This window comes from Melanostigma gelatinosum (assembly GCF_949748355.1).
Source record: "Melanostigma gelatinosum genome assembly, chromosome: 8".
In the NCBI taxonomy this organism is placed as follows: Eukaryota; Metazoa; Chordata; class Actinopteri; order Perciformes; family Zoarcidae; genus Melanostigma; species Melanostigma gelatinosum.
The window spans coordinates 11697176-11721522 of NC_136641.1; the positions used below are offsets into that span (position 1 = coordinate 11697176).

The following is a 24347-nucleotide window of genomic DNA, read 5'->3' on the forward strand; positions in this document are numbered from 1 at the left end:
AGGTGTAATTGCATTTAAATTGAGCCTTTGCCCAACATCTCAGTATAGGTGTTAGATCACCCTCCCCTTCAGTGCGCAGGCCACAGGCATTGTCTATGAGGGTTTGTATGAACAGAGTGCAGGTCACTCTATGTTCTGCAGTAAACTGTCACCATTAGTTTCACTGTTGCTAGATGAATAAAAGGATTATCCACTATGAATTAAGACACTGAAAACCCCTCTCTCGGGATGATGCTCTATGTGTGTGTGTGTGTCAGGGGTGGGGTGGGGGGGTCCCCTCTCATTGCCTGTCTCTCCTGGGATCCCCTACTCGGCCTAATCATTGTTTCTCTAACAGATAATTCTCCGTGTCCTCACACGTGTCGGTGCGTGTGTTTGTGTATGTGTTAATTAGAGCTGTGCCGGCTGAGTGTGCTCTTCCTCCTAATCACTTAATTAGGGGTGACGGCCCCGATGCTTGTTTACTCAATTAGCCATCCTCCTTAATTATGTAATTCACAGCAACAGTCAACTGTCCTTGTCAGTGAGCTCAGTGACGGAGCGATGCGCTGATATAGCTGGGTGCTTTTTAGTGGGTTCGTTTGAAAATGTGCACAACCTTCTACCTGAGAGGGAGAACATTCATTTGTATGAGCATTTTCTTTTTTTTGGGGATGATTATTAAATAAAACAGCAAGCCATGGGACAGTTAAAAACCAAATGCAGAAAAGGGAAGCTGGAGCCATGTAAAATAGTCTGTATGTCACTTTCCTCTTAAGAAAACACACACTCACACATGCATCATCAGACACTAGGCCATGCTCATGGACTGCATATGAGTGCTGAGCCACATGCCTCAGATTACTGTCGCTCTGATTCCCTGAGATTTAGTCATTAATGATATAATCTACGTCAAAAAAAGAAAGAAAGTGAAATCTCATGGTGAGTATGATTGATGGTTGGTTTAAATGGAGGCGTCCAGGGCTGGCTCTATTGTTTCTCCTGACCAGCCTTGCCACTTACTCCACACCACCTCCACCCCGGCTCCTTCATGTGGATTAAGGCCTGCCATCTATTTAACGGTGCATTTGAGCGAAAGGGTGACCAAGGTGAAGCTAGAGGGGGGGGCAAGGGGGGTTGGCAGGGTGTCTGTGCTGTGCCGATGCGGGACGTCCCTTGCGGGACAGTGCCAGGCTGCGCTGTGGGGAGACGAGACAGGGCCTCCCCAGTGGACTAATGCCCTGTAATGAAGATTAAGACTCAGTCAAAGACCAGACTGTTCAGCCGAGATCGGAGGGAAGGAGAGAGAGATGGAAGGAGGGGGAGAGGGAAGGAAGTGAGGATAAAGGATAAAGCAGGGATAAAAACCCTGGTTTTCAGAATTATCCTAATTTTCAGCAACAAGTCCAGATACCGTCAACTATAGAACAAATGAATGCATGAAATAATTAAGTGATTTCTTGTTTACAGAACCATGTCAACCCACATTTTTTACCTCTTCTATATCAACATTTCTGAACCAGCTGGGAACAAAAACTGATTTTGGTCAACAATGGGCTGACTGCCTTACAAGCTGTTCGGAGTAATCGCCTCTTAAACCATCACTGCAGCCGCAAACCTTCATAGAAAAATTCAGTGAAACAAAAAATTCTCAACCAGCCACGAAGTAAAAAACTAGGAACAACAAAAACAGATTTGATAAATTAAATTGAGCACTGTTTCCTGTCAATGCTCATTGACACAGTCATGATTTCTTCAGCTAATGTGCTGCTTACAGCAGGAGCATCATTATCATTTGGTTTCCCTTCATGTCATCAGTTTTTTTGTCTATTTATTTGGATCCCCGTTTGCTGTTACCAGCACAACAGCTCCTCTTTCTGCGTTAAAGAGTGTCCTTTATTTCACTGTGAGAGAAAGTAATGGCGCTTTTTGTATTTCTCTCTAGTTTGCAGGCCCTGCACTAAAAATCTAGTTGTGTGTGATTTTAGTGAAAGCTAGTTGATGAATTTAAATTTGATTTCACGGCCTATCCGGGGCCCAGCAGACAGACAGAGTTAAACACATGAGCAGAGATATACTCATGTGTATCTGCATATGTATGTGTGTGTGTGTGTGTGTGTGTCTGAGGCCCTCGTTCGAAGTATGAAGACAGTTTACCAGAGCAGCCTGAGCACACGGCATGCTTCACTTACCACTCGGTGGCTGAAAGCTCCCTTAAGACGTGTTACGCCCAGACGCACTTCCACTGTCTCCCACCATCGTCTTCTCCTTCACTTGTTTCTTGTATTCTTTTCTTTTTTTTAGGAACATTTTCAGATGTTTTGACTGCCCAAAATATTCAAGGGGGCAGAGAGATGTGCAGACATAGGGATGGATGGATGGATGGGAGGTGGGTGGGTGGAGAAAGAGGTATCTTTTTTCACATGACCCTGTGTTGGCGGGGCCGGCCTCTCTCCACCACTCTCTGTCTCTCTTCCCCACTCTCTGTCTCTCTCCCCCACTCTCTGTCTCTCTTCCCCACTCTCTGTCTCTCTCCACCACTCTCTGTCTCTCTTCCCCACTCTCTGTCTCTCTCCCCCACTCTCTGTCTCTCTTCCCCACTCTCTGTCTCTCTCCCCCACTCTCTGTCTCTCTTCCCCACTCTCTGTCTCTCTTCCCCACTCTCTGTCTCTCTTCCCCACTCTCTGTCTCTCTTCCCCACTCTCTGTCTCTCTTCCCCACTCTCTGTCTCTCTTCCCCACTCTCTGTCTCTCTCCCCCACTCTCTGTCTCTCTTCCCCACTCTCTGTCTCTCTTCCCCAGACGGTCTGTGTCTGTGACTGGACTGGCAGTTCTTGCCTCTCTTGGGCATTCTGGCATTCCTTCCCTGTCTTGCCCCCCCCATCCCCCTGCCTCCGGCTGTCTCTTGCCCTCTCAGGGTTTCCATCTTTACTGACGCTCACTGTCCTGCTTGAACTCCATATTTTGCCCGTCTATCTACAGACATTGTGTTGTGTCAACACCTCCCCATCTCCCACGTGCCATGTCTGTTTCTTTGGCAGTTTTTTTTTTTTCTCGGTCTTTCCTCTTTTCATGTTGATTAATGAAGTGTTGTGAAAAAATTACAACAAAGAGTGACATTATAAAAACGTGTATCCAAAGCCCCCATTTTTCTAAAATGTAAAAGTATTTAGTGAGGTATTCTGAGCTGCACAAAATAGAAAGGTGAGATTCAGTGCAATGTATTCTGAGCTGAAACAGACTTTTTTAACACAAAAGAAATACTCCCCATTACGATGCACGCTTTCGTTCTCACGCACGGATGAAGGGAGATCCTTGTCTGACACGTGACATATTTTTGAGGAGCAGGACCACACAACTCTCTGTTCTCTGCCCCCCCCCCCTGAGTCTCCGTGGCAACGGCATGCGGGTCGTCATGTTATTATCACCAACGCTTGACCAGCCGGTCCTCTGCATTCACTATGTCTGCCTTAATGGACTCACTGCTTTCCTGACAGACAAGAGAGAGTGTGTGTGTTTTTGTGCGTGTGTGTTTTGTGTCTATCTTCAAGTGTATGAGTGCCAAATGTCCTTACACGCACAGAAAGATGACAATAATCCTCCAAAGTGGGGACATTTAACCAGTAAGTGGTAAGGCCGAGAGATGTCATGTGACATATCTCTGCTTTATAAATGCACCATTGCAACATTTATCCACCTCATTTGACAATACGATGTCCTTGGGTTTAGGGTTTTGGGATTAAGCTTTGGGATTAAGTTTAGCATAAGGGTTAAAGGAAAATTATCATAAATTTGTCACATTCAAAAGTGAAACTTCACCCTAAGGTCTGCGCCTAAGTCCGCACACTGTATCATTTTGAGAAATGCAAAAAAGGTCGGCAAGGGGCGAAGAGAACCACACTCACGACCGTACAACAAAAGCCTTGATGCAGCAATATGACAGCTACAGTAGCTTGGATAGCATGGGTCACAGAATCTGATGAATTTACTTATCAGACGACTTATCGACATTATTTCATGACATAGATGAGTACCAACTGGTCGACTCTATCTCCAGAATTGACGTTGCTAGATTAGGGCAGGTTGTAAAAAAGTAGATGACGTTTTGAGCTATTTTCAACCATGAAATGTTATTTTATATATAGTTGGTAAGCAATGTCAATATATTGATGTGTTTGCTCACAATACAGTCATATAATAAATAAATAGTGAATAAAAGTGTGCAGTTTCACCTTTCCAGTTGCAAAATATTTTAGAAGGAAGAAATTTCATCGACAGAAGGCCTATGTTTGACAGGTTATCCATGGGCACAGAAAAGAAATACTGTTAATATCAAAAAGTATTACACAGTATTACACACATAACAAGTTCTTTTTTATTTAGTCTCCTTAGATATGTAGGGATAATTAGGGAGCAACAGAATGTTCTTCTTAGGATAGTAAAAACAAATGTGTGAAAATGTGTTTGTGTGTATGTGTGTGTGTGTACGTGAGTAAACTCATGACAGCCCCCGCAACTGTCAGACTAGCGCCCTCCTCCTTTTGTTGGGTGACCCCAGAGAATGTGTTGGAATGGCCACTGGGAGAGAGATTATGGAGAGACAAAGACTGCAAGGGACGGAATGAGAGACGAAAGGCACAAGAAAGAGAGAGAGAGAAAGAGAGCGAGAGAGAGAGAGGTCAGGGAGCCAGCTGATGTGAAAGTGCCTCCGATCACCTCGTGCTTCTCCTCCGCCCCCTCGCTCTGTCTCTCTCTATCTGTTCCACTCTTTCTTTCTTTCGTTCCCACTTGAATTCCTCTCCCAGCGCTTCACCCCATTGTGACGTCGGGTTTTGATCGGCGATAACAACAGAGATGCGTCAGTCAGGGCCCACACACACACACACACACACGCACGCACACACGCACAAAGTTAAAAGTGCCAATGCAAGTTAAAAAGTGGCACTCAGACACTCGCGCACACACACACATACATGAACAGAGTGACACACAGCAGTGGCCTTTGAGTGAATGCTCCTCACAAGGCATAATGACAGCATTCTGCAGTGACCATAGCTGGGACAGTTCCCACAGACAAGACAGACAGAGAGAGAGAAAGAGCATTTCTTTCTGTCTTCACCTCTCCTCCTACTCCCCACCTCCTCTCCAACAACCCTGACTTTGTGCGGACCGTGACCTTCCACCGATCAACGCTATTGGCTCACAAAATCTGGACAGTTGACTTGGTTGTAAACAGTGATTAAATACACCAAAAACCATCTTTTCAGCACCAAATACACTCCGCTTGTAAGCTTGAAAGTTGGCTCTGAAAAGTTTGTAGCTTGCTGAAAAATGCCACGACAAACCTTTCCAACCACTCCTCCAACATAATCAATAAATAACCACTAATTAATAAATAAATCACTCAATATTACAACCTCCAGATTTGGCGAGGTGATAGCGTGGCGTAAGAGTGTATTGAGCGATGTGTGCACATGTTGAGGGTTTGGAACATCTTGAAGAGACAGATCAACAGCAGAGAGTTGTTTGAGACGGATCTTTAGTGACCAGCCATCCTATGCAAAACAGCAAGCTACAAACCTTTGAACTTTCACCTTTTAAACTTAAATGCATTGAGTATTTCAGGGGAGTATTGGTTTTCAATTGTCAGGTCAATGTCAGGAGGCAAGTGGTATGCTTTGAAAGATTATCCTGCCTGAGGATCCAAACATTCCCCAACATGATTTTGACCATGTGAGTTCAGTCTCTGCATATTTGTCTACCGGGAACCACTCCCCATCCCTCCGTGTCCTACCACACAAACACTACATGGAAGCTCAGTGATCACTGCCTCCTCGTCTGACCCGACACAGTGCAGGATTCGGCGGTGTATATTTGGAAGGTGGTGGCGGTGGCGGTGCTGGGTGGGGGGGGGGGGGGGCAGGTTACGGAGCCGAATGAAAACATGTCACTCAGGGCCCATTAAATCGTAACCCTGCCCAGCAGAAGAAAGGGACCCATATCATCATTAAGTCATCTCGGGGCGAAGCCAAAACCGCAAATATTATTCCTGCACCCCCATCAAGACACACACGCACACACACTCCTCCCCTTCTTTTCCTTCAAATGACAGAGAAGACGGGATGATTGGAGCCACGGCGTGTTTGCTCACGGCCTGAGAATGACAAGAAGATGTTTGGGAACTTCCTGATCATGCATTGGTTTATATGTTTCCAAGAGCAGACATTAAGTAAATCATACAGTCATTCTTTATCCCTTTCTGTAGACAAACCTTTCTATGTATCTATCTTACCTTCTACACACGCGATTTTTCAGCGATGATTAACCCCTTAATTATTCATTTCAGTAAAGGAAATATCTGAAAATAAACCCAAGTGAAGTTCTCAGCCTTGTCTGACAAACAGTCCAAAACAGATATATATAACAATGTTTTGAATTTTTTCTTAAAGAGTAACAATTTAACAATTATACAAATTGTCGTCAATTAGTTTTCTGTTGGTTGACTTAGTTGATGACACATTTCTGCACTTCATGCATCTGTGCACTGTATCTGTGCCATACTGAGTACAATTCAAATGTATCGAAGATGTTTTGGTAAATTCCAACTTTCTAGGCTTTCAATTTATGTATGTTTCTGGGCAAATCAATCCACAGTCAAGTCATGGCTCTGGGGAGCCCACTCATTGATGTATAAAGACAACTGGATACCGCGTTGGGGGCAGGGCCCCATTCATTGAGAGTTGCTCGGTGGCAAAAGAAAGTTTGCCTTCATTGTACTGTCAGTGCATTTTACAATTTGTACAACCTAGTGATTTAAGTCAGGGCTTTTCAAATGGGAACTATTAAAACTGGGAAGTTAATTTACAAAAAAAAAGTATTCACTCAGTTACAGACGTTTCTTTCCCAATGTAAGTTTATTGGAAAAATTATTTTTGGGCGCAATGGCATCACTTGAAGGACCCAGAAGTTGTGATTCCATGGTTTGGCTATTATGTAAAATTAGCTGAACCCCCCCCCCCCCCCCCCCCCCCCCCCACACACACACACACACACACAACCACCTCTGTAACCAGGGGGCATCTGTAACGTTCAGCAGCATGAAAAATGACTTGCCCCCGTGGCGCACCGGGGGTGGCAGTGATTATAATATCCAGATAATCATTTCAAACAAATTATCATAATTATCAATCAATCATGAGCCTATTTAAGCGGGGGGAGGGATGGGGGAGTGTAGTGCTGTTGGCAGGGGGTAAACTATGGCCTGGAGCACTGGATCACTTCTGTGACCCATGAGCCTCCCTCTGTCCACATAATAGCCCTCATACATGAAGGGTCATTTAGCTAGCATATTTAGAGATTCAACTCCATTCAATATGGGGGAAAAAAAGACATTGACATACAACTAGGTGCACACACACACCACACACACACACACACACACACACGTCGACTCACAACTGCAGCTGACCCCCATTTGGCTCCTTCATCTTTCAACACGGAGTGGAACAAAATCTACTTATAGGTCAGAGTTCATATGAACCCCTCTCTCCATTTTCAAATCACGCAGCGTCTAAAACCTTTACCACATATGTTGCATCACAAACATTGAGAGTTTGACTTAAAAGCACATCTCTGTGGAGAAAAGAAAGAAAGACACAAATCACAACCTTGAAATCATCAGGGCTAAAGAGAAACATGTTCGGCAAGCATGTCCACCTTCACTCAGACAAATAAGAGAGGAAGAGTGACACAGGCGGAGTAACAGAGACTTGATCGTCTTAAAGAGATATTCCGCTGTATCTTTTCACATTAAATCCCCTGTGAAAAGCAGCATGAATTGATTCAATCGCAGTGGTATTGAGAGGTGAATGAATGGGGCTTGGAGAGCGAGAGAGACGGAGAAATTGAGAGAGACAGAGGAGATAGAAGGAGAGAGAGAGATGGATAGTAGCCTTCGGGGGAGATGATCGTCTTGGGAAAAAAGCAATCAGTGCTCATTGATTTTTTCAGCTGGTTGAATGGAGGGTGTCTATCTGGAAGTCATTATCTGCCATCTGATCTGCTGGAGTGTTTACACACGTCAGGATGGACAGCGGCGCTCCTCTGAAGATGAGGATTAACACACACACACACACACACACAGTGCAAAGACTGCCTTTTCACCCCCTGCTCCCTATCTGGCTACCACTTTTAAATCCAAGGAATCCAAAAAGAAACACAAGTGCCTCCGATACCCTATTAACTTCCACATGCACACACACACACTCACACAGACTTAAGTATATGTGCAGTGTGTGAATGAGAATGTACGTAAGCAGGGCCTAGACAGCTAAACAGACAGATAGTCCCGATTTGTATGGCCGGACCGGACCGAACTAAACAATCCTTGATCCTACCATCAATAGCCACCGATAGCAATCTATAGCTCCAACAACACCATAGCGTCTGCTGAGAGAGAGTAGGGGATGAAATGAGTGGAAGAGGATGGATGAAGTAAGCAGAGAGGGAATTCCGATAACACATCTTTTTATTTTCTGCCTGTGGGTGGGGTGTGAAGATGCATGTGTGTAAGCCAATATGGCTCGATCCATATCTAAGCAAGCGCTGGATATGAATCCAAGGCCTTAAACCTCTCACACAGACACACACACACAGACACACACACACACACACACACACACCTACACACACACACACACACACACACACACAGCTGTAAGCTCTGGGCAGCTTTCAGTAAGTGGACTGGAGAAGCTACAATAACATCTTTGCTTCCGTTTTATCCCTTGCATTAACCCCGACTCTACCAGTGCCCCCCACATGCCTTTACATTTTGTTCAGACTGACTCAGTAACGTGGAATGAACCTGTGTTTGTGGTCAGTTTGAATGTGTCAATGTGTGTATTATTGAGATTGTAGTGGGTTGTGCATATATAAATAAATATAATTGTCTTCTTATTAAGACATATGTCTTTCGTAGATAATGTCCAGATTTTTCTTGTATTTTTTAAATTTTACTTTTATGTTATTATTTCATTCACGAGTACAGAGTTTATCTGTAACACAGTATCTGTTTACTTATCATTAAGTTAAGCAACACTACGTCCACTAAACAATCTGTCTTTTGAGTACCAAATACTTATCTTGTGTCAAACACAGGCTTTGTGTGTGGCAGTGGTATAAGTTATGAAGTTGGCACGTATTGATGAGGTTACTAAATATTCCATGACTTATGAAATATCTGCGTCAGGGCTTCTGGAATTAATTTATAAAGAGAGAGAAGCCTAAAGTTAGCCCTCTTTATGTCTCCCAGTGCTCACACATCTCATTTCATTTATTAATCCATCCATGCACCTTGCCCGTTTTGTACAGGAGTTGTCAGCCTGCCTTTATAGAAATAACCTGTGACCATAGTTGCTGCAATATAGTTGACATTGACTCGACAATGTGAACTGTACCGATACTTCCCTATAAAATATATCTAACATATAAAAACACAACAACAGGTCTGTTTTCCTGTAATGTAAAGTGCGGCAACAAATAAAAAATAGCAAAAAAACATACACACACACACCTTTCAGCAGTTAACGAGTTTATTCACAAGCTACAACTCAATTAGCATTCTGCCTTAATCAAGCATAGCGATGTTAATGGCATGGTGGAGAAAGGAGAAGTCAATGTTTAAGTGCGTGTGCCCATGCCCTGTGTGTGTGTGTGTGTGTGTGTGTGTGTGTCTGAGTGTGTGCGTGTGTGTGTGTGTGTGTGAGTGGCTGCACGATGTGGATGAATGAGTCATGTCATAAGGAATGGCTCATGCATAATTTCATTCATATTCATAACAGGCATGTGGTCTGCCACCGCCCGATGAGGGCCCACCGCGACTCACACTCTGCATAATGAGATGTGGCCAGCGTGTGTGTGTGTGTGTGTGTGTGTGTGTGTGCGTGTGTTTGGGTTTTATGTACCGTAGGTAAGCATACTGTATGTCTGTATTCTGCATCTGTGTGAGCCCGAGAGTGTGTGTTGCGCATGACGCTCCTATCAGTGCATGTATGTGTGTATGCGCGTCTTTGCACTTTCTGAGTGTGTGAGTGTGTGCGTGTGCAGAGTGGAGCGCACGGGCCACTCTTATGTGAAAGGCGGTGAGGTAGTTTATGAATCCGTCGAGGTTTTTCCACATTGTACGAACATGTGGGGAACAGGGACCAGCCCAAACCACCTGCGGTCAACTCTTAAAATAAGCTCATTGACAAATGTAGGATTTCAAATCAACCAAGCATTCTGTGATTTGCATGCCTGCCTGTTTATAGAGGGAACAGCAACAAGACCCTTGACCTGAAATGCAAATGAGGACATGCACGTTATTTGGTTTTTCCAAGGGCCAAACTGGTCATAGTTGTGAAATGTGCCAAAAGAGATTTTAGGGGAAATACGTCTTGCTAAGGCTGCTCACGAGGAGTCTGCTCTCACACACTGCATTTATTAAGGGGAGCTGGATTATGGATTGAAAAATAGTCCACCATTAGTTCTGCTCCTGATGTTTTGACCGTCATGTCATGTGAGATAAGACAAAAGGCCCATGCAAACTCTGCAGACAAATTCCACATCTCAGTTTCAATTTCTTTGACAACTAAATCCACGATGAACGCCACTCTTGTGACATAATGAATGTTTAAGCTCAGTTCTGTCAACCAACATTAATCAAAGTCCACATTACAATTGTAAACATATGTTTGCAATTGCAACTAAAGTTCACATTTCGACCACTATTGTATCGTATTGTTATTGTGCTGCAAGGTCAGTCAAAATCTTTTTTTTTAAAGACAATGCCAATAGTGGGTTTGGCAGTAGTTTGAATTCTGGTGCCATATACTGCAAATATGGATTGTTCTTCTAATCTGATAAAACCACATATAATTTACTGCCGTCCCATTTTCAATCATTGATTCGGGTTTCAACTATGCTGCCATTGACTTGACTGGGAGCAGCGGCAGCATGGCTTCAGTCACTCTCAGAAAGAGTGTCCACTCTGCTGCAGCCATTGTTCTTTCATGGACCATTAGATGGACATGAACTCTCTCGCTGTCCTGCCTTGACCTGGCGACACTGGACGTAAAAGCAAGCTGCCCAGCCGCTTCAATAAATTTATCACCTCATAAAGTGGTCAGTGACTGGTCAATGGGACGTGTCGGTCACAGTGCGTGTGCACGTGTCAGTGTTTTTGTGTGAGTGAAGAGAGACTTTCTAAGTTACTGAAAATGCCAATGAACACTTAAAAAAAGGACGATTTATCGGTTCAAGCCTTTGTATGCTCTGCTGATAATCTCAGATAATGTAATTCGAATAAAAATATTCATGATAATTAAATATACTGTATATCATAATATTACAGCTCTTAAAAAATTGCACAAATCAAAGCTGCAGCTGGACGCGCATGTAAGGACATAATTAGTGTGTATAAGCAGAGCCAGAGGAGTTGAGAGGAAACGTTGTTACATTGTCTTACAAACGTAGAATAGACGTCGCTCTACTTGTTATGCTTGCTATAAACTGCCACTTAATCACTTCACCCTCACAATTACTTTCCGTACCTTTGATGTTAAGACAAATCCAGCATGACATTTCTCATGCAGGGCAGGGGTACAGAGACGGGATTCATAAAATAGAAACAACGGGTGTAACGATCCTACCTTTTTGATGCAGCTGTCAGGGGAGTCTTCGTCATGGTCGTTCATCATCTGCTGAGAAAACACAAAGAAGATGTACATTGGTAAATCGCTTCATGGTACCAAAAACCCACACAGTTTTTTCAAAAGTCAAGAAGAACAATAAACCAGGCAACAATATTTGATTTGATTAAGAAGAAAAATCTTTTTTATTGAAGAATGAAAAGAGAATATTGATTCCTGCGCTTGACAGGGACTCGGCCATGGGTTGACGACATGAGCACAGGGTGTTCACAGTTCATCACACAGACGCTCTGGGCTACAAATGTGACCAGAGGGATATAATAATGGACTGAGGGGTCACAAAAACACACACAGAAGCAAAAATAACACTACAAACACACACACTCTGATGAATGAATGCCCCACAGATTTTAATTCTCCGCTTCAGCGTTGCAGGAAATTTCGCTGAGACCATGTCTGTGAGTGTGTGAGTGTGTGTGTGTATAATTAAGCCTTCAAGCAATATTTACTGGGGGCAGATGGGTGGTAGAATGCTCCCAGTGTCTGCCAGAGGAAATGAAGGAAGTGTGGGAATGATGAAGGGGAATTTCACATATAATGGCAACCCAGAGTCTCTCTCCGTCTCTCTGTCTCTTTCTCTCCCTCTCTGAAGCCCATTGATGGCAACTGAGGATCAAAGAAGCGATGCAGACTGTTTTCAGAGCAGTTTTAGGTGGGGTGGGGGATCAGCGTGGTACTTACCGAGTTTAAGTGAAATTAGGCCAATAAAACTTCCCCAGCACAGACTCCCTATCCTCCCCATCTGCCCTTTCACAGTAGGTGTGTTGTTGGGGTGTTCTGACAAGACTGAGGCTGCCTTTACATTAGAGCTGACGTATTGAAGTTTGTATTTCCTCAACCAGCATGGCCCACCGTGATTGGCAAGGAGACATTTATCTGCTGTGGAATCTGCCATGGAAACTGTGGAGCCATTCTTTCAATGCTGGCATACAGCAACGTCTTTTATGCCACTTTCTATACAAAGCCTCAATTCACAGGAGGTGATTATGAATTGTGTGTATGAGCTGCTGGATGTGTGCACTCGCATGTGCCTCAAGATAAAGGTGTCCATACTGTAAGTTTCTCTGTGAGACTATTCATTCCCCAGGAAATTAGAAAAACAGTTATCTCAACAGGAGTTCACTCTCAACTCTTCTTTCTCTCCTCTCACTAAACAGTGAACCAGATGGGCCATATGTGCACCGGCGTGCCGTACGAAGTGGTTTCCTACATTAAGCTGTCAAGGGATCTGTTTCTCAGCCTCAGCAAATGGGAGCAATTACACCACAGATACTTACAACAGTGTTCTTAGCCTACTTACACATCATCTAAACCTTTACAGAAGCATCCTGTTCCTGAAATCAGTTCCAAACAACGCAACAACAACAGATGCCTTGTCCCTCACGGCCAATTAAATTTGTCACATCGTTTTGACCGGTAACTGTAGCGCACCTATTTTGAAAATGTGCACCCTTTCAAAATAGGGCGCGACAGTTACCGGTCAAAACGATAAGTGGTGAGGTGCAGTTTCATTGAAGTTTCATTAAAATCAGACCATGATGAATGATCAGATGAATAAACAAAGCCAAGGAGCCTGGTCAGCCTTTTCTCAGTTGTTATGACACTCTTTGAAAATGTATAGTACATCGTAGTGTGTGTTCATCTGTGTGTTAATTTTTTTACTTATCTACTTTGTGGATTACATAGTACAACCCTTCAAAGTTACATCTGTGTGTCAGAGCAAAAGGGGTTTCAGCGGGATGACAAATTAAGTTAATCTGTAAGTAAAAATGTGCTTGTAAACTTCAAACATGGCGATAGAGAGAGTGAGAGAGAGAGAGAGAGAGAGAGAGAGGGAGAGAGAGAGAGAGAGAGGGAGAGAAAAAAAAAGAGGACTTCCCCTTTATTTTAATGCACAGGACCAGCTGTAACAGTTTACAAAACCAACAGCTTGGCTGAGTCGTCTAAAATGCTACCAGGCGTTCAACAACTGTAGGACGATTTCTGGACTTTCCCCCTGCTCTGTTCAGCTACATGCCAAGTGTAAATATGTGTTTGTATCAAATTTTGCAAGAGTAACCTAAACTGTAGAAGACATACAAGCAGACATGAGTGTTTTACGGATGCCTTAATGTATTTTAGCTTCAGGTGGGGGGTTGGGAGGGTGTGGGCTTTCTATCGTCCAAACCTCAGTTTTGGGTACAGAACCGCTGAGTCAGGAAAGTGCTAATTATAAACCTTCCTGGCTCTACATTCTATGCAATTGTAATCCAAATTGCTATTGTCTGTTAAAAAGTTACCCAATGACTTTTTATAATTTTAATTTTAAAACGATCGGGGTTTCCACTGGCGAAAAAAAGGCTTGTGCGATGATGACAATAATAACACAGAGGCAGGTGGAGATGCTCCTTCAACACTGGCATACTGTATTGCTTGCACACACACACACACATACCAGACTAAAACACACAAAATAGCATAGCCTTGCAGCAAGACCCTGCCAACCAAATAAATAAGCTATTAATTAGGGAAGGAAAATGTGATTGGCCACTGACTGGCGGCACGATGATTTATTGCACGTGTCACAGTCATCTCAAAGTGACTTTTACTCTGGGTCGGTGAGACAGGTCCAAATAGAGACTGGCCTATGTTGAGAGGGATAGATTTTCCACTACACAGAGAGAGGTAAAAGTGTCCATTTGTTCTGTATCTACCCTGCAGAATGCTGACATGTCAATATGTCTTATGGAAAAGAGAAAACACTGGAGCGAGGGTAATTAGAAAGTGTGTGCAAGTGTGTGGGTCTGGGCACACAAACTTCCCTCTCTGGCCCATATGACCTCAAACATAAACAAATTCAGTCGTGGCTTGATGAAAGTGCAGCCACCTGCAGAATCCTTCCACCGAGAGCTGTCCAGACCCTCATTAGGGGTGAGTGTAAATGTGTGTGTTTGTGTAAGTGTGAATGTGTGTGGATCTCACTATGTCCGTGATGTGTGCTTTCACACTAGGCAGGAGGGAAAACCCCACCATTATTAGTGTTTCATAGCACAGCTTTTGTTATTGGACAGAGTCAGGAGTTTTTCAACACCACCTTAGCACCATTCGTATTGACATGCCATGATGACCAAGCGGACAAAGAAAACAAGACATGGGGTGAGACACTCAGTGAGTGGACTGCCTCATTGTTTTCACAAGACCTGTCACGGCCTGAAGCACATGACGGAGCAGGATCCTGCTCAGTTTATTTCCAGATTCTCATTTAACATGAAAAAAACAGCAGAAATGGCCTTAAAAGGGTTTTTTTTGTATAGGGACCCATGAAGTATATGTGGTGGTTTTGCATGTACAGCTCAAGTCAAACCTTCATAGAATGACCCATGCATCATGACTTCTAATCACACCAATGAGAGGTGCTAAGTAGCCATAGCAACTAGAGGAAGACCTCAGAAAGCTTGCTCCTCATCATCATGCTGAGGCACGAGGAGAAGAAGAAGAGGGCCCCACGTAGGAAAATTTTAGCTTTCTGTCGCCAAAAACAATTCTCCTCAACTGTGGATAATGTGAGGCAATACAGCAACACGGCTCAATGGATGGCTGCGGATGTCATAAAGCCGCAAGTTTCCAAAAAGAACGAGCAGCAAACAAACCTCAGGGCTTTTTGAACCAGGGCCCTGACTGACAACCCATTGGCTGCAACTGCCACACCAAGAAAGCCACAAATTGAAAGTTTTGCTACGCATTTATTGGGAACTTTTGCAGCTTCTTGGCACGTTGACAGGGTTTCATTGTGGTGGCAATGCCATGGACGGGTTATTGATGTGTTTGACGTATAGATGGGAGAGGTAGCGGTCTTTCACTGTGGGTCGTGTTGAATAATAAACTGCAGAGAAAGTGTATTTGTGTAAGAGAGAAAAAAAGAAAGAAAAATGAAAGGGGAGGCTCTGTTTCTCATTGCTGGAGCTTTTAAAATAGGAGCTAACCATCACGTCAAACATGATCTCAACAAATGGATCTGACTCCTCTGACTTCCAGATACTGGCAAATCTGATCGGAACACATTACAATCAATGAAACAGCACTACTCCAAAAAAGGAAGAAAAAGAACTGAGGATATCAAGTCTCCAGTGTTTTTCTCTGAGGTCTCTTGCTATCATTTGGACACCCTGATAACGAACCTTTTACACGTTCCTGCCAGAGTCAGAGATTGTTTGACTAAGGATACAAGTCTGATTCAGTCTGCTTTTTAGCATTAGCTTAAATGGTGCCTGGTTGTAGTTCCAAGTCCTTTCTCATGGCTTGTCCTTTAAAAGGGAGTAAAATGTGGCTATTTCGAGGCTTCCCACAGATAGGGGCCTTGACGGCTGACCCAAAACAAGACCAGAGCTATGACCTCTTAAAAACATGCCTCAACAATGAGGTTGCTCACTGAGCTTAAGTGGGGAGGCGGGGAGACCAAGCCAGGAGACGAGGACACAGGGTAGAACTTTGCACTGCTAAATACCAGGAAACTGGGCGTCCATCAGATAAAATATATTCATGATGACTTTAATGAGCAGAAGACTTGAGGTGCTTTGGCCAAGGCAAACATCAATGGGAGTGCTGAAAGGACATGTTCTCTCTTTTGCTCCCTCTCTTTCACCGTGTTGGTTGATTGAAAAGGTAATTATGAGTATAATCACTGTTTGATGCCTTATCTCTATCTACATATTGCTGCAAAGCTTAATGTGAGAAAATGACACACTTCATTGGTAAAAGCAAAATAAACTGATGCCAAAGGAATGCATGAGATGCCATTGTCTGAAAGAAAGAGGAGAGATCAGATTAGCTTGACACTTATCACACCAACGCAAAAAGCCAACACTGTTACCCAACCCTACATCTAGATGGGTCTATTCAGGGTGCGGCCTGTGACGGAACTGAGAACTGTTGGTGAGATAGGGCTTAGCGCACAAAGCTTAGATTTGGAAGACAAACACTCAGAACCATTGTGCGACTCTGGAACGTCACGGCCACTTGTCAAACACAAAACGGCTGATATTTACAGAACGAGCATTGACCCTGTGTGTCCTCAGAGTCTTTGTGTGATTTATGATGAAAATATCACAGTGAAATATCCTGGCAGGGTTTGCGTCGACACTGGGCAGGTTTATCTCATCATTTCAATGTCCTGTATGATTCACAGGTCTTGAACAGACATGTGCGGTCTAGCTGCCACACATCATGCGCTTAGTACAAATGAGCGGGTTCAATATTTGTATTCATACATTTGACAGTTGCAGCGTTTGAACTCATTTGTCTGTAAGAAAGTGATGTTGCAAGGTGAGGTTTGCACTTGGTCAGCAAACACACCTTGGGAAAGACGTTCACTTTCATGAAAAAGAGAGTGAGAGGAATGCAAAGGGGAGGTAGAGGGAGGAGGAAAGAGAGCAAGATTCTGCAAATGTATTAAAAGGGTCATATTTTCATCGGGGGCCTTGTATGACCATCCATCACCTGACGTCCAATGCCCCCTATCCTTTTAAGGCCGTTGACTCTGAACTTGATATCGACAGAACCATACAGATAAATTATCTGCTTGGCCTTCGCTTTATTGATAAGTCATTTGAGCAGATGATCACTAATAATCATAAGTGAATAAGTGCGTGCCGATAGATCTTCCGCGAGCAGATGCTGTGACAACAGCAGCGTTGTAAATAACCCTACCTTTTGGCCTAAGAGGATTGCCGACACAGCATCGGCAGCTGCTGTGGCATGCATTTCAGATAATGATATATCACTTCTTCCCTCTTCATTTTGATAAAGGTTGCAGTTTATCGATACGTGGCAGCAGGAAGAAAAATAATATTGCCTTATTTCTAATGATCTCCTATTCTTCCGATGACACATATTGCCTCTGAGCAAGCAGGGGGGGTTGTCGGAGAAAGATTTAGGGTCTTGACTTGAGGGCATATAGATCGAATCAAAGGTCATGCCACGGATACTTTTCATTTCACATACCTCAGATGCCAGCGCAGCCTATGCATATATGAATGTTTACATTTATGCACTGCATGAATTCGATTTTGGCTTTTCAGCTCAGCAATGTCATATGTTTCATATCTCCATTTCCCCTTGTAAACTGAATTTGTGTATTTAGAAACATACACCAGACCGCACTGTCTGTCCCTCTGTCTACTGCCAATATGAGTTCCTAATTCAAACCAGGAATTCCTTTAGGTAGAAAAGGACACGGAAACACAGAGAGGGGGATCGCTCATCGCATCAGGGGCTTTTCTGGACAGCAGCCACTGAGATATTGTCACGTGACGACGGATAACTGGCGAGTAAATTGCATATCGTTTGTCGGGGTCCGGCTAAATATTTACACCGTTTGCATATTTCAACATAAACAGAGGGGTTTTGGTAGCTTTACATTACTCCACTCACCCGCTTTCTTTAAATTCAATATATGTACAGGAAGGACAATCTGGCTCAAATAAGAAGACTGCATGTGGACAGAAGTTACACAGAGTGCCGGGAAATGAGGAGAAATACATTTTGAGATAGCTAGTATTTGCAGTTGTGTGTCTTAGTCGGTCAGGCATCCCCCTGCAAATCCATCCTGTGGCTTTTCTTCAATTTTGTCCAACACACATATACACGCATATACGTGGAGTTTGGGCGCAGGCCCAAACGTAGAACTGAAAAGTCTCCAGTGACTTGGAGGCTAAGTGCATGTATACATGGGTCAGTGCGTGGGACAAGCGAGGGCTTTCTTTAGGGCTCAGAGGGTTTATACCAAGGTCAAGCCCTACACACGATGATGATGATGATGCTTGAGAAGGCCAAAGCCACACCGGTTGCCTCGCTGACGAGATTTCTCCAGCATATAAATAAACAAGGCCTGACCATGGATTTCCTGCTCAGTGGTATGAGTGTGTTTTTTGTTTGTGTGCATCAGGGTACTCTGATTTGATCTGATGCACCAAAATAGAGGCAAATTATACACATACTAGAACCATTCCATAATTACAGTTATGCAGATCAAACACCTCCGACAGGTCCTCTGTCTTCTGTACACTCAAAGTATCCACTTAGTTCGTTAAACTATCGTCACTCTCTCAATGGTCTTTTTGTACAGGTATGGCCTCTGTGTTTACAGGGAAGATGTCGAGCTTAGATGTTAGGTCACCAGCAGGACAGAGGTGAATAGTATGGCGTGTGCTGAGGAAAGAGGACACAGATCCTAGTGTTCACAACACACTCTGTCAGGTAGGCAGTCTGTGATTTTAGCTGGTTTTATTGCACCAATTAATTTGAACACACTCTTTTATTAACCGCAACAAACATGCAAATGAAATGACTGAGACATACTGAACCCTGCATCTGTTTAACATGATGCCTTTTTGTGTGTTTCCTCATTATTTGTTTTGGCATTCTACAACGCCATCAACAAGTAAAGTCAAAGGGTTTGTTTCAAACGCAAGTAACTGAGGCACGCACACGATATAAATAATAACGGCAGCTTAATAGCTGTAATGGCTGCTATTAGCATGAGTATCATTTTGGGTATGATGTGGAGATAATACACAAGAGGGGTTTGTGTTTAACAAATGGACTGTAACTAGTGCACTGGTTATCCTTGTGATTTCTTCTGGTGGCCAATCAGATTATTTGCACAGTGGAAACATAAAGACCAGAGCAGTTAGGCCAGCTGCTACAGCCAAAAGATACTGTCTGGACATACTGGATACACATGGTTTATTTCACTATGGTGGCCAGTGAGGAACACATTCTTGCATGGGGTTTCGGCAAAAAGTATTGCCAAATGCATATAATGGCCGCTATATCATGACGACTGGTTATTTTCAGATTTGGTTCTTTTACCAGCCATTAAGAATTTAATACTTTCTAAATAATACCATGAAATAAACAGTTGTTCAGGCAAAGGAATAACTAACAATATAATCATGTCCTTAGATTATTCAGCAAATCATTTTCTAAATTGTCTCAGTTGACAACCAAAACAAAATTACAAGTACATTTGAAAAGCAGCAACAATGCAAAACACCAAAGTAGCAATGAGAAATGATTGATTGAGCCCATTGTGCAAATGAATCCTCCACCATTCTGCCCTCATTGATTTGCTCAGTCTAACATTTGTTGCTGCACAGTAACCTCTGTGGGGCTCTAATGCTCCATGTTCAGTTTTTTTTCTTCCTTCTAACCCTCCCTCTGTCTTTCTGTACAACCACACACACACACACTCTCCATTTATCCTCGCTCTCAAGAGATAGCAACATTTATCACCACCAGAGCTGTCTCCAAGTCCACAGGATAAACCCATCACCTCCACAATAAATGTCAAGCTGTCATGATTTATGCAGCTAATGAAATTGATTAGATGGCTACAATGTCCCACAACATTGTAATCGTTTGATTCACTACTGTCCTGTTTTCTCAAAGACCAGCTATTGTTGGTGTCTGGGATGAAACCAGCGCTGTGAGACATCTCGTCAACTACCGCTTGACAATAATACAGCTACATCTTTGTAAGATGCAGCTGTATTATTGTGTAATTGTGTCATTTTTGAGTCTCTGTCATCAGTCTTTATGGTTTGGCCTTGAGGACTATTCAGCGAAGATATAATTGGAGTGGAGATAATGTAGCTGTCACACTCCCTTGTACAAAGGCCATTGTCTGATGTGTTTGCCATCAAAACCCAAGATGAGTTTAAGTGTCACTTGCTTTGATCATTTCAGGGATGGTCTCAGACTTCAAAAGACAGCGTGGCAATGATGTTGCAAAAGCGATGATACGATGCTGCCGGCGTTCCTGGGGCACTGAATGGAAAAAGTGTGCACAACAGTGGACTTTGTGGTGCAAGACACTGCCAAGTAGAATTTTAATTTCTGACAGATACCTCATGTCATTCCAAAGTTCAATCTCACTTATGACTTTTAAACCAAGTGCTGTTACATCAATACCAAAGATCATAATTCTGAGCCCTCCATCAGACTGCCAAATGCTCTACACTTTGTCAAAGACAAAACCCACCTCTAACATGCAGGTTAATGCGAATATCCAGTCAGTTGACCTTCGGGCTCATCACAAATGAGTTTATTAGCTGGGCCATATAAGGTGAAGGCCTTTTACAACCCTGTTAGTGTGAAGCAGAGACTATCTCTGTCACTAAGATTGATGTTCCCCGGCTTATCGAGCGCTTCCGTTATCAGCAAAAACCTTCAACAAGGGATACTAAGTCCCATTTGCACACCTCAGACTTGAGACTCATCAAACTTCACAGGTCTTTATTGTCGTCATCACCAACTGTTAATACTCTCATCATTACTATCTTCATTGGTGTCAGTGATACCAGTTTTTAATGTCGGGCTATCATCATCATCCTGGCTGTTAGAATAACAAAGGTATGACATGCACCGATCGGATGCTCTGCAGTGGTCTCTGAACCCTGGTTTATAGCTGTCTGTCTGTCTGGCCAGTCCGTGGGATGATGACAGATGACTTTATTGGGGGAGTTGCCGGGACTTTCCATTCGTCATCTAACGAGAGCAATCAGCACGGAAAACATTTGCGAACACCCTCTCGACCCTTTTTTCGTTGTTTTTATATCTGCAAAGCCAGAACATAAGCTGTTCTTCGCCCACGACGTAGTGTATTTCAATAACAAAATAGAGAGGTGATGACCAAACAAACTAAGATGAGGGAAGACACTGATTTTTCGGAGCAGCTCACTCATTACATCTCTTCTCATTCTGGCCCCTGTGGTTGCAATAGATGACTGAGGGAGAGAGCTCGTGGACAAAGGAGGAGGGAGGGAGAGGGGCGAGCCTGGTGAGAGGAAACTTATCTGTCCTTGGGCTGTGGGAGAGAACACAGTGCCGGCTTTATTTAGCGTCTCGGCTCTGTCGTTAAGGAACGATGACACACTCCTCCAGGCCCACATTAATCTTTAACAGTGTGATTTCTAAAATAACACCAGTGTTTTCCCTAAGGCACGTGGGGAGAGAAGGCCCTGCTCGGTCCTGCCGAGCTCAGTCAAGATTTTATTTTTATTTTATTTTCCCGCCAAACTGTTAACATTGGATAGAAGAGAATAGGGGAAGGGCTTGGAAAACTAAAAGATGGAGAAGAGTTTGAACAGAGAGAAGAGAAGAGACAGGGAGTGTAAGGAGCATAACGTTGAGCTGGAGCACATTTGCTGCAAACGTCACCAGATACTAAAAGCCCTTGACCTCACTTACTCACCCTGACAATGGCAGCTCCAGTGGCTCCCTCGCGCCACACATTGCTGTTGTTAACAGTGTTATCACAGGGCTTCCCTGGGCAAGATAAAGACTGTGGCCGCTGATGGGCCTTAAGTGAATGAGGGACTGGCTGCAGACACGTAGACAGTCAGTCAACCTGCCTCTGGTTAATGACAGTGGAGAGATAGAAGCTGAAACAACATTTTGTGGGGAACTGTGTGTGTTCAAAAGCAGGCTGGGAAAAGGGAGAGCGAGAGGAACAGGACAGTGACACTAATGTTTGGGTTTTGGGAGCCAGACAGGAATCTCTCTTTCTCTCTCCCTATCAGGGCCGAGGGAGGGAGCTTGGCCGCTTGCTGGTGACCATTACACAGCATGATAGCGCTGCAGCTTTCAGGTTTCCCATCGGGACAAAGAAAGGCACATAAGGCACAAAGAAAAAGACGGACGATCTAGTGAGCTGATTTTGACGGATGACCAAAGCCAAAACCACTAGCTTATGAAGCCAATGGACATCTTGTCTCACCAAATATAATCTCTCTCTCTCTTTATCTCTTCTCACCCGGAGTCTAGATACAGTGTATCTTGTTTCACAGCATTTTCAATTCAGTCGATGTACGAGTGATAAGAATGCTCTCTTTATAAGAGTTTTTTTGACTTTTTGGAGGCTGTTAAGCTGTCGGACAGGCTTATCCTTTCTGGAGCATTCAATAACTTCCATGTGCATTTCATTTCTCATCTCCTCCCTCCTTCCTCTGTCTCTTTCCGCTGAGTGCTCCACACAGTATACAGAAGGTCGGGCCAAGGCTAACATGTATCTATAATGTGTTCGTCTCAGGCAGCCCCCTGAGGAGTGGAGCGCTGCTCTGGCTCCTTGGCACAGTGGACAATGTGGGTGTTGTGTGGAGGAGCTGGCTGGCTGTACACTCACAGACGAGTCAATCTGGGGCCACTGCTGAACTGCTGCCTGTCCTGCCGCTCTAGTGCCTCAATAAGACCCCTCTTCACTGATTTTTTTTTTTGAAAGTGCTCCCCTATTTGTGTTGCATTCATTTATTAAAAAAAAAGACTTTTTCTTCTACTCCCCATGCTGGATTAGATCTGTTCTCACCACTCATACTCAGTGCAGTACTTTCATGGGCTTGTGTGTACCTACATGAGAGTTCTCCTTTTCACAGTGCTGACACCCGGCAGATTGAGACATCAGGCGCCTGCTCGCTGTGGTAAATTAGCCATTCTTCTCAGGGGCTAATTGGAAATCTAAATGTTTTGCAGGGGAAGAGAGGAGCTGTGAAGGAATGCGGTCCGCCCAGAAGCGGAAAATCCGATTACGGAATATTTCTATTCATGATATCTGATATGAATTTATGAAATTGCAAAGACCAAAAACTGTTTTGTGAATAGTGAATACTGGAATTCAGTGCGCAATTTATATCAAGAACCCTTTGTGGAGTTGTATTCCCATCCTGAAACCCTATGCCATTGTTAATGAGCAAACACTCAAAGCTCTGAGCTAGAGGCAAATATATTTCCACGCATAATGACCCAACTGCAAAAAAAATTTATAATAATTATTAATTACAGTGCCTCAGTCTACATAATTCAGAATAAAATATGAAACAAAAAATGCCACTAACACTAATTGACTAATTCATCACAGGGCCTTGTTGGTAAATGTTCTCCCCTGCTTGAGTAGTTTCGGTAAAATGAAAACATTTGCATAAAGTTACGGTTTGAGACCCGCCAGTAAACACTGAAAAGTGAGACCAAATATCGTTAAACAATGAAGCATTTCTTGATGAATATCACTTTCTTAACCCTTCATTGATGAGTTGTGTTTCTTCTTTGAGAAAAAAAAGCGGCGTTCTTGCACATAATGTCAAAAAATATTTTGTTATTGCACAGCTGCAATGTATGAATGATATAAAAAGGAGTGTATGTATAGTCATGCATTTCATTTATTAAGTCTGTTTTGTCCTAGTATTGTGAAGAAAAAGCCTCGAGCTCGGAAATGAACAGAAACGGCACATCTTTGCAACGCTGGATTTCCTGGCAAGCATCATCTTCAAAGTATCTTGAAAAGTCAAAGTGGTGAGACTTTGTATAAGCAGACAGTCCTGTGAATGTGGCCGGAGGCTGGCCCGTGCACAGTTATGGGCGGTGCTCCCCGTTGTTGGGGGTGAGCTTGAGGTGCTGGGAAAAAGGGCTGTTCATTCACACTAAATGAAGCCTTGTGAGTAACCGTGGACAGAGTGCTTCTTAACTGATGAGCCCAGAGACAACTTCCCAGATCTTCTCTGCCACATGGAGACACCCACAATGCTAAAGACCCACTGCCATCTTTAAAGCAAACACATAAAGCCACTGAATAGCTTAGTTTTAGCCTCAG

General features: G+C 43.5%; 1 protein-coding gene across 1 annotated transcript in view; it reads right to left on the minus strand.

Annotated features, from left to right (window-relative positions):
- prdm16 (PR domain containing 16) overlaps window positions 1–24347 on the minus strand; it is a gene marked incomplete at its 5' end in the record, with an annotated part of 190721 nt that overhangs the window by 68942 nt on the left and 97432 nt on the right. The window contains one exon of the mRNA XM_079273896.1: window positions 11669–11716. Within this exon, the coding sequence (XP_079130022.1) occupies window positions 11669–11716 (48 nt within the window). The remainder of the gene's footprint in view (window positions 1–11668; window positions 11717–24347) is intronic.